Here is a 19707-nt window from a genome sequence, read left to right as displayed (position 1 = left end):
TTTGTCGCCATTCCACGAGTGTGAGCAATTTTTAAGCGAGACATCTTGGGTATCTATTAACTTGGCGTAACATCTTTCATCTTATAAAAAAATGGGGCATATCTTGTGTTTATTTTTTTAATTCATTCAAATGTATTTTTGTCCCAAAAATTGTGTTTGAAAAACGCTGCGCAAACCGCGTGGCAAAAAAAAAAAAATTGCAGTGATTGCCATTTTTTTTCACCAGTGCTCCTGCTAAAAAAAAATGTATAATGTTTGGGGGTTATAAGTAATTTTCTAGCAAAAAATACTGATTTAAACATTGTAAACAAAAAGCGCCAGAAAAGGCTAGGTCCTTAACCACTTCCCGCCCGCCCTATAACAGATTGACGGCGGGAATGTGGTTGTATTATCCTGACCAGACGTCATATGACGGCGGCAGGATAATACAGCTCTGCGCACCCTCAGGGGGCGCGCAGAGTGGCGATCGGTGATGCGAGGTGTCAGCCTGACACCCTGCATCTCCGATCTCTGTAAAGAGCCTCTGACGTAGGCTCTTTACCATGTGATCAGCCGTGTCCAATCACGGCTGGTCACATAGTAAACAGGAACAGCCGTTGATCGGCTTTCCTTAGTTCGTGCCTGACAGGCACGAGTAAAGGAGCGCCGATCGGCGGCTCCCCTGACAGGGGGGGGGGGGGGTCGGCACTGGTAATCAGATCATTGATTACCAGTGCAGACCCTCGGGGGGGGATGCCACTAGAACCACCAGGGATGCCCACCCATGACCCCGGGGATGCCCACCTATGACCCCAGGGATGCCCACTATGGCCACCAGGGATGGCAATCAGGGCTCAGGGAGCCCCCCATTGCCCTCCCCATCAGTGCTGCCCGCCAGTGCCCTCCCTATCAGTGCTGCCCACAAGTGCCCATCATTGCCAGATTTCAGTGTCGCCCACCAGTGCCCATTATTGCCTACCAGTGCCGCCTATCAGTGCCCATTAGTGCCGATCAGTGCCGCCCATCAGTGCCGCCCATCAGTGCCCACCAGTGCCGTCTATCAGCGTCCATTAGTGCCCATCAGTGCCACCTATCAGTGCCGGTCAGTGCCACCTATCAGTGCCAATCAATGCCGCCTATCAGTGCCTAGCAGTGCCGCCTATCAGTGCCCAGCAGTGCCGCCTATCAGTGCCCACCAATGCTGCATATCTGTGCTACCTATCAGTGCCACATATCAGTGCCACCTATCAGTGCCACCCCATCAGTTCCTGTCAGTGCAGTCTCATCAGTGCAGGACAAAACATATTTATTTACAAAATTGTATAACATAAACAAAAAAAACTTTTTTTTTTTCAAACTTTTCGGTCTTTTTTTATTTGTTTAGCAAAAAGGAAAAAACCCAGAGGTGATCAAATACCACCAAAAGAAAGCTCTATTTGTGGGGGGAAAATGACATAAATTTGGTGTAGGTGCAGTGTTGCATGACTGCGCAATTGTCATTCAAAATGCAACAGCGCTAAAAGGGGAAAATTGGCCTGGGCAGGAAGGGAGGAAAGTGCCCTGTATTGAAGTGGTTAATTGGTTCTGGGGGGGGGGGTAGATGGGGCATTATTGGATTAGTGCACTTATTCATTAAATTTAGACTGGAGTGTACTTTTAACAAGCTGGGCTTTGTTGCAGCTAAAAAAATACAGGCAATGCCATAAAAACCAGAAAAGATGACTAATTCATGTACAGATCCTCTTGCATGATATTGCATTGAAAGAAACATTTGCAATAGTATTTACTTGTCAAATACAAGTTAACAATAATAGCAAATGTGTGTATTACTATGTTTGAAAGCTCATTTATGATACATTATAACATTAATAAATAAAAATGGTTACAAAATCATATTCTTTAACTCACCTCCTCAGCACACTCTGTGGAGCTGTCTGATGTACATACTGGAGATGTGCAGATTCTAGGAGCAGAAATAAAGACAAAATGTTTAAGAACTGTTGATAGATAGCTGCTTGTTGGAATAATTTATGATAAAACCACAATTTCTAACACTGTGATTCCAAACCAGAAAACCTCACATAATGCTGCACGAATGTCTCTCTATGCCCAATTATAGCTCCTGAATTGGTTCACAAAATACTTGTTTGCATTAAAAATTCTATTATTTAAAAAAAAACATGAACCATTAGTATATAAATATAAAGTATAAAATATGGCAATAGACAAAGCTGACATTCCAGAAGAAATAGGAGGAATTTTATAGTACATTTAGTTTCATATGTAAATCAAAGCTTCTGTGGTTGTGATGTGTTGTCATGGATAGTGGCCAGTTACTTATGGACAATGGAAAGCAGGGTTTTCGGCATTAGAGGTGGTATAGCGGAGTTGAGAGAGGACGAGATGTTTTCATGAGAAAGGTGGTGGCTGTGCTGATGGAGACAATGGGCTCCATTCACAAAGTGGTATCTTACTGCGTCTGAGAAACCCCACAGCATTTTTCAAAAGGTTTTTTAGCATTCACTAAAAAAAGCTACTAAAATACTGCATGAGTTATTTTATGAAACGCCTGGCAGTAGCCGGCGTATTTATTAACATTAAAAAATAGGCGTTGGTAGGGAGCGGGCGGCCCTAACCACTAAACAACATGGTTCCCCGCTAACAGCTGAAAGTAAAAAAATAAATAATTTCCGGCAATTAAAAAGTTAGAAAAATTGCGTACCATTTGGGTCTGGTATGAATTTTAAAGGGGACCCCCACTGCAAGAAAAAAAAAAGCATGGGGTCCCCCCCCCCCAAAAAACTCATATCAGACCCTTATCCGAGCATGCAGCCCAACATGTCAGGAAAGAGAGGAGACGAGAGAGGGCCCCCTTCTGAACCATACCAGATCACATGCTCTCAACGGGGGGGGGGGGTGCTTTGCAGAGCACCCTCCCAAAGCGAGGTGCTCTGCCCTCTGACTTGTACCAACTGTATGGAGTCGCACCTAATTGGCTTGATCCTGGAATCGCTGAGGATTTCTGGAGGAGCAGTTTGGTGGAACCTATGAGCCTTCTTTTATTAGTGGGACGGTAAGCGGCAGTGTGATTGGTGTTGCTCTCTCTCTCTGGTGGTGGTGGCACTTCAAGGAGACCAATCAGCTGGACCCTACCTATACCTGGGCTTTTTATATAGCGCTGCTTTTCAATTTTATACTGTTTTTAGGTTTTATCCAGCATATGTGCAGCAGCTGTTTTTTATTTAATAGACCCAAGCGCAGTTTTTTGTTTCATTTTTTCTGTGTTCAGTATAAACTGATGAGATGGGGAACTGCTGCTCCCCAATCTCCTCACAATGCCGCTTTAAAGACTTGCTGTCACCATTCTCCAATCTTCCTCCACTATTAACTGTGACGTATGCCAGCAGTGACAGTTCTCAGGGGACCTTGATTCTGAGATATTGTTACATATTAGGAATGTATTCATACAGATTTTCAAAATTGCGCTATCTGCTTTAAAGACATGCTGTTGCATTAACTGTACCCTTCCTGGAAGTCTTTGTAGAACAGCAAGTTACAAAGGCAGATCCACTTACCTCTCCAGGGAGGGCACTTTGTACATTCTTGGTGAGCACATACTGGGGATGTTGATTGGAGTTCGGGATACATCAGTGTCTGGCCAAGGGGTGCACTGAAAAGATATTTATTCTAAGTAGAGTATGACTAAGGTCTTCAAACATATGGTAAACATAAAGATATTGGCAATCTGATTAAAGTATACCATATGTAAAGCTTTACCTTGTAAAAGTACCCATTCAGTTGAAAATAGAAATGAAAAGGCAAAACATTTGTGTATACATATAATTACATTATAAATACCTTTTTTTTCCCCCCTGTTTATGTGATCATATACAGCTGCAAGAAAAAGTATGTGAACCCTTTGGAATGATATGGATTTCTGCAAAAATTGGTCAATAAAAACATGGCAACATTTCATTCTTTGTGTGTTATTAGTTTAGGCAGACTGTGATTGTCTATTGTTGTGCCTAAGATGATGATCAGATCACATTTTATGACCAATTTGTGCAGAAATCCATATCATTCCAAAGGGTTCACATACTTTTTCTTGCAGCTGTACCTTCTGTTCTCAGCTGCATGAGGAGCTCGGAGAGCTAAGGGAGGAGGAACGGCAGAACACTGGTCTTCCCAGTAAATGGCTGTGCAGGGGGGGGGGGGGGTTGTATGTCAGGACAAGTCTGATAATTGGAGGAGAGCTGCCAGCACAGTTAGAGAACTGACCACACTGTGCTCTCATGCCTAGTGTGGACAGTTTTTGATAGGAAAGCAGAGGAACTGTTAGGAACAAAAAGTACTTCACACCAAGGAAGCAATACAAAAATAAACTGGATACCTTTTGCTATACAAGTACATGGTACAGCAGGAATATGAAATGTTTGGTTTAAATGTTTTTAAAGTCACTAATAAATAATGAAAACCTAACTGTGTGGCATTTAATTAAAATTGTAGGGGTTTTCGGTTATTGAATAAACTGATTTTTATACTAATTTTTATACTACCAAGCTTAAAGTGTTACTAAACCCACAACAGTAAAATTATCTGTATATGCAGTAAAGCATGCTTGTTATACTCACTGTGGAACCTAAGGTGTTAGGGGGCAGAAAAGGATAGTCCTATTGGGGCTATTGGGGCTGAAGGGGGCAATGAAGGACAGTGCTGTGGGGCGCTGAAGGTAAAGAGAAGGACAGTGCTGTGGGGGCTGAAGGGGGCAGAGAAGGACAGCGCTGTGGGGACTGAAGGGGTCAGAAAAGGACAGTGTTGTGGGGACTGAAGGAGGCAGAGAAGGACAGTGCTGTGGGGACTGAAGGAGGCAGAGAATGACAGTGCTGTGGGGACTGAAGGAGGCAGAGAATGACAGTGCTGTGGGGACTGAAGGAGGCAGAGAAGGACAGTGCTGTGGGGACTGAAGGAGGCAGAGAAGGACAGTGCTGTGGGGACTGAAGGAGGCAGAGAAGGACAGTGCTGTGGGGACTGAAGGAGGCAGAGAAGGACAGTGCTGTGGGGGCTTAAGGAGGGCAGAGAAGGACAGTGCTGTGGTGGCTTAAGGGGGCAGAGAAGGACAGTGCTGTGGGGGCTGAAGAGGTCAGAGAAGGACAGTGCTGTGGGTGCTGACAGGGGCAGAGAAGGACAGTGCTGTGAGGGCTGAAGGGGACAGAGAAGGACAGTGCTGTGGGGGCTGAAGGGGGAAGAGAAGAACAGTGCTATGGGGGCTGAAGGGGGCAGAATAGCACAGTGCTGTAGGGGGGTGTATGAAGGTGGGCAGAGGAGGACTCTATGGTGAGAGGGTGATGTAAAGGGTGGCCAAGGAGGACACGATGTGGAGGGTGAAGGGGGCAGAATAGGACACTACTGTTTGGGGGGGTGGGGGGGGGGGTTGTGGAGGTGTCCGCAGCCTCTGACCACCTCCTGTACCATGTCCGCAGCCTTTGAGCACCTCATGTACCATGTCCGCAGCCTCTGACCCTCTTCTGTTCCATGTCCACAGCCTCTGACCACCTCCTGTACCATGTCCTCAGCCTCTGACCACTTCCTGTACCATGTCCTCAGCCTCTGACCACTTCCTGTACCATGTCCGCATCCTCTGACCACCTCCTGTACCATGTCTGCATCCTCTGACCATCTCCTGCATCATGTCCGTGCAGCCTCTGACCACCTCAGAAGAGTGGAAGAGGGACCCGAGAAGAGAAAGATCTGGGCTTCTCTGTGGAAAACCACTGCACAGAGCAGGTAAGTATAACATGTTTGTTATTTTTTTAATATTATAACTGTTGCAAAACCTGGTCCTCTACCGCCAACTGATGTATTCATGTGATTAGAAATAGTTATTAGTGGAGTGATTTTGTTGAAACATTCGATTTTGCAGGACAATTATTGCACGACAATTATCGTTTTGGTCTGTGCCGAATTTTTTCAGAAATCACTATATCCACTGCTTAGGCCTAATTTCGTCTTCCTTATTAAAGCAGACCTTCACCCAAAAGAGGAAGTTCTGTCTGTTTGCATCATCCCCCCCCCCCCCTGCCTTTTGCCATTTGCCACTTTTCTTTTTTTTTTTTGGGGGGGGGGGGGGGGGAGAGAGTGGACGCCCACTTCCGGTTGGATTGCCCTGGTGATCCAAGCAGACATTCACCCTTCTCCTTCCCCCACAACCTTCTGCGACACATCGCAGGTCCCAGGAGATTGCGGGACCATTTACAAATTGCAGCGCAGCTCCCGCATGTGCAGTGTGAAGCCGCAAGGTCTCACTGCCAGTTTCCCTTAGTTAAGATGCTGAATGACCTGAAGCCTACTGAAGAGTTGGCTTGGGTTAGGACAGCGCTGGATCCCTAGACAGGTAAGTGTATTTAAAATAAAATTCAGCAGCTACAGTATTTGTTGCTGCTGACTTTAAATTTTTGGGGGGGAAAATTAGAACTCCTCCTTAACTCTACTTAGATTGATCACTATTATACTTTGTAAAAACGCTTTGAATATTATTGAAAGTACCATGTTCAAAAGGAAAAAAAGCATTTTGAATGTGGTTTACCTCATAATGCAAAGTGTAAGAATGCATAGTGACCATTAAGAATTAATTTTTTACTGCCCTGACTTCTATTTGATTGGTTAATAGTGCTCTCTTTTGTTTGTATCTACTTAAAGTGACAAATAAACTATATCCTTAAGCCCCGTACACACGTACTGATCGTCGGCCGAACGATCGGCCGTCTTTTGTCCAGGGCTGTCATGTCTGTTGAAAACTGCAAAAGACTGCACACGAATTTTGTCGGCCAACAACAGCCGACTGCAGAAGTGATGTCATGTGATGGTTAACTTTCCTTGTCTTTTTTCTTTTCTGAGCATGCCCAGTCTTGCTAATCTGCTGTCTGTCTGCCGAAATCTGTACTGACTGGCGAACAATCGAACGTTCTGGTGTTGGCCAACAAAAATTTTAATGCCTGCACACCCGATTCTGTTCGGCCGAAAATGCGTTGTCGGCTGTCGGAAGCATCATACTAACAAGCCTACAATCGGCCGATCGGTCGTCGGCCGAATATTTACGGCCGACAATCGGTACGTGTGTACGGGGCTTTATTCTCCAAAAATATTCCATACACTCCCACTACTTACGCCAAAAAAAACGCCATAGTCTATAGTTCCTAATCTTGAGAGTGAGTAAGAGAGGGTGACTACATTCCTACATACAGTGGGACCATGGAGAACAAACATAGCCTCCCTCCAACAGTAGGTTGGGCTGTAAAAGCACAAAAAGAGAGCGAGCAATCTGGAGGAGGCTTGGAGCAATAGAAGGGACTTTTTTAAGTTAGGAAAATATACTTGAATATATATTTTTTCAAATCTGAGTTTAGTGTCACTTTAAAGACAAGATGCTTGAAAATATCAGTACCTCAGTCAGAACAGTATTTTCACATGCTGGCTGGTACTTCTCCCGCTCTAGGGTTGTGCGTTTCTCCACCTTCTCACGATCTGTTTTCTGTTTGCGATCAGCTCCTTTAGGCTAAACATGGGGACAAAGAATGGCCAAAAACTAAATGGCAGAGATAAATAGTGTTTTAATTAATCTAAAATCACAGATGGCTTGTGTGGCTTATTGCAGTTATGAATAACTTTTTACGAATGCAGTTGAAAATGTTTTAGGAATACAGTATCTCACAAAAAAGAGTACACCCTTCACATTTTTGTAAATATTTTATTATATCTTCTCATGTGACAACACTGAAGAAATGACAACAATTGCTACAATGTAAAGTAGTGAGTGTACAGCTTGTATAACAGTGTAAATTTGCTGTCCCCTCAAAATTACACAACACACAGCCATTAATGTCTAAACTGCTGGCAACAAAAGTGAGTACACCCCTAAGTGAATTGGGCCCAATTAACCATTTTCCCTACCTTATATCATGTGACTCGTTAGTGTTACAAGGTCCCAGGTGTGGGGAGCAGGTGTGTTAAATGTGATGTTATCGCTCTCACTCTCGTACTGGTCACTGGAAGTTCAACATGGCACCTTATGGCAAAGAACCCTGAGGATCTGAAAAAAAGAGTTGTTGCTCTACATAAATATGGCCTAGGCTTTAAGAAGATTGCCAAGACCCTGAAAGTGTGCTGCAGTACGCTGGCCAAGACCATACAGCGGTTTGACCAGACAGGTTCCACTCAGAACAAACCTCGCTATTGTCACCCAAAGAAGTTGAGTGCACGTGCTCAGCGTCATATCCAGAGGTTGTCTTTTTTGGAAATAGACGTTTGAGTGCTGACAGCATTGCTGCAGAGGTTGAAGGGGTGGGGGATCAGCCTGTCAGTGCTCAGACCATATGCCTCCCACTGGATCAAATTGGTCTGCAGACTAAGGACATGGATTACTGGAACCATGTCCTGTTGAGACCAAGATAAATTATTTGGCTCAGATGGTGTCAAGCGTGTGTGGCGGCAACCAGGTGAGGAATATAAAGCCAATTGTGTCTTGCCTACAGTCAAGCATGGTGGTGGGAGTGTCATGGTCTGGGGCTGCATAAGTGCTGGCCGCACTTAGGAGCTACAGTTTATTGGAGGCATCATGAATGCCTTCATGTACTGTAACATACTGAAGCAGCGCATGATCCCCTCCCTTCAGAGACTGGGCCGCAGGGCAGTATCCCAACATGATAACGACCCCAAACACACCTCCAAGACAACAACTGCCTTGCTAAAGAAGCTGAGGGTAAAGTTGATGTACTGTCCAAGCATGTCTCCAGACCTAAACCCTATTGAGCATCTGTGGGGCATCCTCAAATTGAAAGTGGAGGAACGCAAGGTCTCTAACATCCACCAGCTCTGTGATGTCGTCAAGGAGGAGTGGAAGAGGACTCCAGTGGCAACCTGTGAAGCTCTGGTGAACTCCATGCCCAAGGGGGTTAAGGCAGTGCTGGAAAATAATGGTGGCCACACAAAATATCGACACTTTGGGCCTAATTTGGGCATCTTCACCTAGGGGTGTACTCACTTTTGTTGCCTGCGGTTTAGACATTAATGGCTGTGTTGAGTTATTTTGATGGAACAGCAAATTTACACTGTTATACAAGCTGTACACTCACTACTTTACATTGTAGCAAAGTGTCATTTCTTCAGTATTGTCACATGAAAAGGTATAATAAAATATTTACAAAAATGTGAGGGATGTACTCACTTTTGTGAGATACTGTATTTTTTGAATTGAAAAGATATTTCAGGAAAGTAATTTCTTAACTCATTAGTTTAACATGGCTGATGATATAATACAATTTTGCGATTCTAACGCTTACCTACATTATCTGAAAACTAAAAAAAAATTACATAAACAAGATGCACATGACAAGGGATGAAACCTATTGCGATTGTTGTCCATGCCCATTACTTTGATCCTTCGTTTTTCTCCATAGGAGATGGAAAGTTTGGGTCTGCTCAGAGGGAGATTTTTCAACAAATGGATATTGGGGACCTCTTAGCAGTTGGTGCAGTCTGCTTCCTCCACTGTAGGTGGTGCCCCACCGGAGCGGTATCACAGCTTGAAGAGCAAGTCAGGGAAAACTCAGTTTCTCTGTGGTTTCCTGGTCCCTGGAGCAGCGCTCTGGTTGTCCATGCTGCATCCAGGTGACCCTTACATACATAGTTACATAGTAATTGAGGTTGAATAAAGACAAAAGTCCATCCAGTTCAACCTGTACAGGTGTGTGTGTGTCAGTGGCCTGATCATTTCCCATAACCCTGAATGCTGTGATCTGTGAGATGCACATCCAAGAGTATTTTAACAGTAGCCATACTCCCAGCTGCTACCACCAATTGTGGAAGAGAGTTCCACATTCTCACCGCCCTTACAGTGAAGAACCCCTTACACAGCTTAAGGTTAAACCACCTCTCCTCTTATCTCATTGTGTGGCCACGTTTCCTCTTGTAATCCTTGAGACTAAATCGTTTTTTACCCTTTGTGGCCATCTTGGGTCAGCAGAGTCTTTTTAAGTCCCTCCCTCCGGGTTTTGGGGCACATTAGCGTGTGGGTAGCATAGGGACAGGTCACCCATCTGTCAGGGACAGTATTAGTGGCAGAAAAAGGGTCCAGATGAAAATGGAAAGCTTAGAGCTTGCAATCTCCTTGGACATCTTCCCATTTGGGTACAAGATAGCCAGGCCGCATTCTGCCCCTCCGGACAGACACTGTCAGTTTGGCTGATACCTGCTCCGCTATACGCTGTTGGCGGTTGTGAGTGCTCCACTACAATACCAGTTCTGCCTTTACTGCAGTACAAATTCCACTAATTATATCTGGGCTGTGTGTGTTATTTTTGCCACACCACTCTGCACTCACTTATACGGACGTATAATATGGGTGGGTAGACAAGATAGCTCTGTGATCCAAACACTCCTGAAGTTTTCCCTGGTCATAAACCTTTTGATTTTAACAAGTGATGCTCAAAATTGGAAGCATAGCTTACTATGTTTGATTTGTAAAATAGCCAGCTTTAAAAGCTCTCACGTGTCTTGGTTGACCTATGTATAATTATAATGAGTAATTTTTTATTTTATTTATTTTTTGCTTGTCTGGAAATTTTAGTTAATTTAATTAATTGCCGGCAAGTTCCCCAAATTTTTACCTTTATAATATCACTGGGTTATTAAAGTGGTTGTAAAGCTTCAAGGTTTTTCACCTTCAGCTCCCCCCAGCCCTCCATTTTTTCTTACCTGAGCCCAATTCGACCCATCGATGTGCACGAGGGCAGCGGCTCCACCCGCTGTCTCCCTCCTCGTTGGACAGATTGATAACAGCAGGAGCCATTGTTTCTCGCTGATGTCAATCAAATTAAGTGACACGGGGCGGGGGGGGGGGGGGGGGGCGCTGTCTGTGTCAATGGACACAGCAGCGGGACTCAGGAGCAAACCCGCATGGGTGCCTCCAGGGAAAGTGGCTTTTTCCGTGGGGGGGCACCTGATGAAGAGGAGGGGCTGGAGCGTTGGAGGGGCACCCCAGAAGAAGAGAAACCAGTGCAAAATGATTGTATAGGCATGTTTGTCATTTTTATTTAAAAAAAAAAAAAATTTACAACCCCTTTAAGGGTACATTCACACTGGCAGCCAGTGGTGCATAGGCTGCTGAGTTTAGAAGCAGCTAAATGTTGTCACTGGACACAGTTTGTGTGTAGTCATTACTCCACATAAACAGTGACCCTAGACACACACTGGCTATGTCCAGGGTTGGCAAAAGGCTCTATTGGCATATAATCATTGGGAGAGAATGCGCCTTTTACAATGGTGGTCAGAATCTTGACTCTGCCAAGAGGCTATGGCCCTGAAACTTTGCAGGCATCAAATGGGAGGTCAATCAGCCACAGTTCAAGCAACTTCTGGAGAAACCCTGGTTAAGAATGGATGCTTTAGTCAGTCAGAAGGGGGTATGTCAAAAAACATTCATGTAAAACAATTGCAGGTGCATATTCACCAGTCTACTGCACCTTGAGCTTTTAATTTAGTGCTTGTTTTAAGAGCAGGTAGCTGTAACCAGAAGGTACAATAGATATAAACTGACAACTATTCAATTTTTGTGGAAAAGCCCAACGTTTTCTCTCTCTAACCCTACTACTGTAGGCACTGGCCATCAAGTATCTTAGAAAATACAGTCCTGCATATAAGCACCTTGAACACTTTGACTTGACAACTACATGAGTAGAGATGTTCTGTACAACTTCCATGAGAGTCTGACTTGTACGTGTCCACCTGAATTCGAAATGGGGCCCCCTTTTCTCCTCCATTCTTTCTCTGAGTAAATTCTGTACTGATACAGTGTACCTGAAAAAGAAGGACACAAAGCTTTGTCTCACATTACGTTAAGAGTTGTCATGAAAACCTTTTTTAGGCATCTTAACATGGCCCTGCAGACCTTCAAGACATCATGGCCAAACTGTCTTTTTCCTTACCTGTATAAAAACAGATGTTCTCTTACTGGGGTCCCACAGGAATTCAATGATGTTTAAAGTGCTGGGATGTGCAACAGGGTCTATCACACCCACAGAAAGTGGGACATCTGCAACATATCAGGAATATAGTTCAATGTTCAATCTACCTGAAAACTACAACTCTAGGTCAGGTTTTACATACAGTGGGGATCGAAAGTTTGGGCACCCCAGGTACAAATTTGTATTAATGTGCATAAAGAAGCCAAGGAAAGATGGAAAAATCTCCAAAACCAAAAGGCATCAAATTACAGATTAGACATTCTTATAATATGTCAACAAAAGTTAGATTTTATTTCCATCATTGACACTTTCAAAATAACAGAAAACAAAAAAATGGCGTCTGTAAAAGTTTGGGCACCCTGCAGAGTTAATATCTTGTACTGCCCCCTTTGGCAAGTATCACAGCTTGTAAACGCTTTTTTTTTTTAGCCAGCCAAGAGTCTTTCAATTCTTATTTGAGGTACCTTTGCCCATTCTTCCTTACAAAAGTCTTCCAGTTCTTTGAGATTTCTGGGCCGTCTGTCACGCTTTGCTCTTTTAAGGTCTATCCATAGATTTTCAATTATGTTGAGGTCAGGAGATTGTGAAGGCCATGGCAAAACCTTCAGTTTACGTCTCTTGATGTAATCCCCCGTGGATTTCGAGGTGCGTTTAGGATCATTATCCATTTGTAGAAGCCATCCTCTCTTTAACTTCAGCTTTTTCACAGATGGCATCAAGTTACCATCCAAAATTTGCTGAAATGTTATTGAATCCATTTTTCCTTCTACTTGTGAGATGTTCCCTGTGCCACTGGCTGCAATACAACCCCAAAGCATGATTGATCCACCCCCATGCTTAACAGTTGGACAGAGGTTCTTTTCATTAAATTCTGTGCCCCTTCTTCTCCAAACGTACCTTTGCTCATTCCGGCCAAAAAGTTCAATTTTAACCTCATCGGTCAACAGAACTTGTTTCCAAAATGCATCAGGCTTGTCTATATGTTCATTTGCAAAGTTCAAACGCTGATTTTTGTGGTGAGGACGTAGAAGAGGTTTTCTTCTGATGACTCGTCCATGAAGACCATATTCGTACAAGTATCTCTTTATAGTGGAATAGTGTACCACAACTCCAGTGTCTGCCAGATCTTTCTGGAGGGATCGTGCAGTCAAACGTGGGTTTTGAATTGTTTTTCTCACAATCCTGCGAGCTGTTCTGTCTGATATTTTTCTTGGTCTTCCAGATCTTGCTTTAACTTCCACTGTTCCTGATGACTGCCATTTCTCAATTACATTCCTAACAGAGGATATTGACATCTGAAAACGCTTTGCTATCTTCTTATAGCCTTCTCCAGCTTTGTGAGCGTCAACTATTTTCAGTTTTAGTTTTCTAGACAACTGCTTAGAAGATCCCATGGTGCTGATTGTTGGGGCAAGGTCAGATGAGTCTGGGCATTTAAAACCTTTAAGATTGACATCATCTGGTATTCCCAGACGATGATTGAGAACAATCCATGACACTGGCAGGTCTCAGCCTTGCAAAGGGGGCAGTGCATGCTATAAATTCTGCAGGGTGCCCAAACATTTGCAGACACCATTTTTTTTGTTTTCTGTAATTTTGAAAGTGTCAATGATGGAAATAAAATCTAACTTTTGTTGACATATTATAAGAATGTCTAATCTGTAATTTGATGCCTTTTGGAGATTTTTCCATCTTTCCTTGGCTTCTTTATGCACATGAATACAAATTTTTACCTGCGGTGCCCAAACTTTCAATCCCCACTGTAAGAGAAAGAACTTATGTCAGCTTCAATTTACCCAAACACAAACCAGTGTAGGGATGGTATCCAAAAGTCAGAACACAAAAAGAAGATTTAGATTGAGATTGAGTTGTAAGAGCTTAGAACCACTGTCTGTTTTTTTCTACAGTCTGTTAGTCTATTAGGGAGATTTTTCCTCTCTAATGGTCCCTAATTTTCTTGATCACTAATGTCATTAGATTAAAACTGAGGGTAAATACAACATTTTGAGTTGTCACCAGAACAGGAATAGAAAGGAAAATCAGGGAAATCTTACAATGAGGCTGCTTGTTCCCATTACTACTAATAGGGGACCTTCCAAACATTGGAGAAATATCCTCTCACCTCTAGGTGAGTCTACAAGGCAGGAAGTGAAAGGAAACTTCCAAATGAGACACAGATGGTAAAAAAACTGACAGCAGTTTTAACCCTCCCTTTTTGGCTTTAGATCTACTTTTATTTTCTTGTGTATACATCTTACACAGGGCTCTGTTCAGTGCTGCTAGCGAGTTAGTGTGCTATAGTGGGCTATTGTGCTTCTATTGTCAGTGAAGAATATCAGTTTAGTGTGAATCTAGCGATAGTTCAGTGTAGTGTGACCATTCATTTTTACTTTAGTGTCAGTTTAACTTAAGTGTCAGGGCAGGTTTCCTGCAGTATATATCAGCGCATTATTGTATGTTTAACGCAGTATATATCTGTGCGTTACTGCACGTTTAAGGTAGTATATATCAGCGCGTTACTATATGTTTAATGCAGTATATATCAGTGTGTTACTGCACGTTTAACAAAGTATATATCAGTGCGTTACTGTACATTTAACGCAGTATATATCAGTGCGTTACTGTACATTTAATGCAGTAAATATCAGTGTGTTATTGTAGGTTTAACGCAGTATATCTGCATGTCTGCACATTTAACACAGTACATTTGAGTGCATTACTGCATGTTTAAGGCAGTAGATTTGAGTCCGTTACTGCATGTTTAACGCTGTATATATCAGTGCGTTACTGCAGGGTTAATGCAGAATATATTATTGCATTGTGCTGTTGTGAAATCTATGTGATCACATAGATTTCACAACAGCGCAGCACCAACACTGTTTTAATTTATTATTTATTAGTCAAAAATGAGCGAATTCGTGTTTGTAGCAGTTATCCAGTTCATTTTTTAAAGTGATAGCGCGGGAGCACATAGTTTATAGTTTTATACATCAGTGCGTTACTGCACGTTTAATGCAGTATATATATCACGGTGTTACTGCATGTTTAATGCAGTATATATTAGTGCGTTACTGCACGTTTAGCGCAGTATATTTCAGTGTGTTACTGCACGTTTAATGCAGTATATATATATATATATATATATATATATATATATATATATCCGTTTGTTACTGTATGTTTAATGCAGTATTTATCAGTGCATTACTGTACGTTGAACGCAGCATATTTGAGTGTGTTACTGCACTTTTAACCGCACTGTAACTTCCAGACCAGAAGTGCACTGCAACTTCCAGACCTCCAGCCATAGATTTACTGCGGCAGGCAGCCCCTGCTGCGCGAACCGACGTAACTGTTACGTTCGTCGTGCGCCTGCAGCTAGGGGGCGAGCGCGCACCGCCAGCACCCACCCCACTTGGCAGCGGGGACTCCGATGCATGGGGCAGGCGGCTCGAATTGCCACCGGCCACCCGCTATCGCTCCCCGCTGAGAGAGAAGAACGGTCAGCTGTTGTAAACACAGCTTATCGTTCTTCTCTCTGGAATGATCACAGAGCGCCTGTGATCCTTCTATATAGGATCACAGGTCTCTATGGTCATTTCAAAAGAACAACCCTCATACAGTTAGAAACACTCCCCTAGGCTTACATTTAACCCCTTGATCACCCGGTGTGTTAACCCTTTCCCTGCCAATGGCATTATTACAGTAACAGTGCATATTTTTAGCAGTGATTACTGTAATAATGTCACTGGTCCTCCCAAAAGTGTCAAAAATGTCAGTTAGGGATCCGACATGTCCACCACAAATCGCAGATCGCTGCCATTACTAGTAAAAAAAAAACAAGAAAAAACAATAAAAATGACCTAAATCCTTCCCATAGTTAGTAGACGCGATAACTTTTGCGCAAACCAATCAAAATACTCTTTTTGCAATTTTTTTTTTACCAAAAATATGTAGCAAAAAAAAAATTGGCCTAAAATGTTAAAAAAAAATAGATTTTTAAATTTTTTTTGGGAATGTTATATAGCAGAATGTGAAAAATATTGTTTTTTTCCAGAAATGTTTTTTTTGTTTATAGCGAAAAAAAAAAAAAAAAAAAAATCGCACAGGTGATCAAATACCACCAAAGAAAGCTCTATTTGTGGGGGAAAAAAGGACATCAATTTTATTTAGGTACAGAGTCGCACAACCGCGCAATTGTCCATTAAATTAACACAGCACCGAATCGCAAAAAATGGCCTGGTCATTAAGGGGAGCAAATCCTTCCGGTCCAGAAGTGGTTAAACTGGATGAACTTGTGTCACACAGGGGTAGGAATAGAGGTCAAAGGAAATGAAGAGCTAGAACAGAAGAAGGTAATTCTGGCACAGTGGATGGGGAGGGAAGTGTGACAGGTGTATGTGAACTGTGAAGATAGTGTGGAGAATACTGAAACTGAAACAGAAGGAGTATGTTAGTAAGGCTGAATTCACACTGACATGCAGTAAAAATTTATGTACATTTCCATCCATAGGCGTGCGCACAGGGTGTGCCAGGTGTGCCTGGGCACACCCTAATCACCCCTTGTGGTGAAGATTCCCCTAGTTTAGACCCCTGATATTTCACCAAAGCTCCCTAACTAGGCGAACAAAAACAAAAAAAATTGTAAAAATAAAATAAAAAATAACAATAAAACTACAGACACCGATCTCTGCCCTACTGACACCATCAGTATATACACACGGATATGTGTTTGAGCTTTGGGGTGCACACCCTAATGCAATAGGCTGCGCACACCTATGTTTCCATCCATCTTATGTGCATTTTAACACGCCTCGACTTGTGCTGATCTGCATTTCAGCGCACTTTTAAAATACAGGTGAAAGCACAGTCATAAAAAAAAACTATTATTTTTTATGTGTAAACATGCATTTTAGAGCAACGCAGGAAACACAGTGTTGCAGAACACAAACTATTGTAAGTATGCGTTGACCTGCATTTTACAAGTGAGCTAAAATGCAGATCAATGCAAGTCAACATGCATTCAAATTTGCGTAAAATGGATAGAAATGTACATCCATTTTCCCTGCATTTTAGGGCCTGTTTGGTGACAGATGTTTTACTGCATGTTAAAATATCTGTCACTGCAGGAACACACGGGAAACTATGGCACTTTTCCACTGCAAGTACCGGCTCGGCTCTACTCGGCCCTGCTTGGCCCGGTTTACTTTTCCACTGCTGGTACCGCATGGTACGGTGTTGGAACGGTTCGGTACGGTTTGGTATGGTTTGCTTTTCCACTAAAGTAGTACTAAAGTAAGTGGGTGGGATAACAACGATTCTCTGACCAATCAGTGGCTAGTAGTGACTGCATGCAAAGGATTGTGGGATATGGTACCGGTATGGTACCTCTTGGAACCACAATCGAGGTGGTACTGTTTTAGAGAGCCGAACCGTTCAGTTCCATGTAGTGGAAAAGCGCCGCCGTACCGTACCGAACCGTTCCTACACCGTACCATGCGGTACCAGCAGTGGAAAAGCACAAAAGCGAGCCGAACCGTTCGGTTCCATGCAGTGGAAAAGCCCCATGTTTCCTATGTCTCCCATTCATACTTCACCGCAGCCTAGTAATGCGCTAAAATGCAGACCTGCTGCGTTTTATCACAGTGCACCAGCCTGAATCACACTGCAATGTCAGGCAGCGTATTGTGCTGCCCAACATTGCAGCGACTGAAGTGTACATCTTGTACACTTTAAATAAAGCTTGTACAAAAAAAAAAGAGAGAGGGTGTGGTGCACTGAATAATGCACCACATTGCCCCCTAGCCAGCCAGCAACGCAGAGCAGCCAGAGCATTGAATTGCTCCGGCTGCTCTATGATACCTTGTGTGAATTTGCTCTTACTGCAAGTCAGTGTGAATTCAGCCTAAATATCCTGAGTATGTCAAGAGTAGATCAGTAAATATGAGGACAATGTAGGTTGAAAATGAGGCAATAAAACTGATCAGGTTATTACCAGGGACTGTGCCAAAAGTAGAGCTAAAGCCAAAACTTTTTTCCCCATTTTGGAATGAAAGCTGGGCATACACTGCTTGTTTTTTTTTTTGTTCTGCCAGCAGGCTGTTCGAATAAAATGTCCTGGCAGGGTTGATATGGCCATCCACATAAACAAGACGGCATGCATACCCTCAGGGTTGTACACATACCGAGACCGGTGATGCTGTGCTTCACTGCCACAGTAACAAATATACCCCCTGCCCTTTCCATGGGCATTACCTCCACCAAACATGACCTTTTTAAGTGAAAGCTGCTAGGCTTGCAGTTGTGATGTGGTTTACATGCAAAAGATTGCCTCTTGCATGCTTTACAGTCATTGCACTACCACCCCCTGAAAAGCAATCCACTGGTGATAACTTTTCAGAGGGGGCACAAGCATAGTTGCCAACATTTGAAAAAAATTTCCAGGGACACTTTGCAGCACAGCTATCAATTACTTACCACACCCACTTCCCTGAAGCTCCGCCCACTCCACATAATTAATCTCCGCCTACTTATCAGATTATAGGGTCTACTTCATAAAGAGAGAATTACAGGAAATTGAAAAGGGAATTGAAAACTTAAGGCCAAAGTAGTAGAGTTGGAAAAATTCTCCCATTCAGCTGCACTACTTCTCATCACAATTCCCTACAATTCTAAAGTGTGAAATGTGCTCAGGAGTGACCATACAAAAAATGTAATATGGAAATATAAATAAAGTGCAAAGTGTAAATAAGTATGATTATACTACTTGGTGTAATTAGGTTTTATTGTACTTATTTACACCTTGTACTTTATTTATATTTACATATTACATTGTTAGTATGGTCACACCTGAGCACATTTCACACTTTATTCACCTGTCTTTGAATTCAGCCCTCTGTAGGGTGATAATTTTCATTTACATAAAACAATGTAGCATCCTTTCCTTCCTAACACATTACCCAGTCCATACCAGTATAGATCCTAACACATTACCCAGTCCATACCAGTATAGATTCTAACACATTACCCAGTCCATACCAGTATAGATCCTAACACATTACCCAGTCCATACCATTATAGATCCTAACACATTACCCAGTCCATACCAGTATAGATCCTAACACATTACCCAGTCCATACCAGTACAGATCCTAACACATTACCCAGTCCTTACCAGTATAGATTCTAACACATTACCCAGTCCATACCAGTACAGATCCTAACACATTACCCAGTCCATACCAGCATAGATTCTAACACATTACCCAGTCCATACCAACCTAACACATTACCGAGTCCATACCAGTATAGATCCTAACACATTACCCAGTCCATATTATCCTAACACATACCAAGTCCATACCAGTATACATATCCAGCATGAGATTTTTCCCATTGAGGATTGAGGTCTGTTTTCATTTTTTTTGAGCAATATATATATATATATATATATATATATCTATATGTACACACATACACGGATATGTACACACATTTATCTAGAGCTAGAAAACTATATATATATATGTATCAATTAACAGGTGTATAAATTATTTCTATAAAAAAACATTATTGATAGTAGTAATTAATGGAGTGTGAGCCCTCCAGCTTGTCGGAAGGTGCTCTGCCTCCCCCTGCTGGTGGATTATGGAAAGTGCACCATGCTGACACCCTGCCTTCGGTGACACGTTAAATTTGCGACAGGTGGGAA

At 42.7% G+C, this 19707-nt stretch overlaps 1 protein-coding gene across 1 annotated transcript in view; it reads right to left on the bottom strand.

Moving 5' to 3' along the window:
* The window catches only part of LOC309567598 (transcription factor CP2-like protein 1), a 64770-nt gene that overhangs the window by 21915 nt on the left and 23148 nt on the right, over positions 1-19707 (bottom strand). Inside the window, exons 5-9 of the mRNA XM_082272998.1 lie at positions 11958-12064; positions 11677-11829; positions 7421-7531; positions 3555-3649; positions 1888-1942 (exon numbers count right to left, since the gene is read on the bottom strand). Of these exons, the coding sequence (XP_082129124.1) occupies positions 1888-1942; positions 3555-3649; positions 7421-7531; positions 11677-11829; positions 11958-12064 (521 nt within the window). The remainder of the gene's footprint in view (positions 1-1887; positions 1943-3554; positions 3650-7420; positions 7532-11676; positions 11830-11957; positions 12065-19707) is intronic.

The sequence above is a fragment of the Pelophylax lessonae genome (assembly GCF_965119305.1).
Source record: "Pelophylax lessonae genome assembly, chromosome: 11".
NCBI lineage: Eukaryota > Metazoa > Chordata > Amphibia > Anura > Ranidae > Pelophylax > Pelophylax lessonae.
This window is presented reverse-complemented; position numbering and strand designations above follow the sequence as displayed.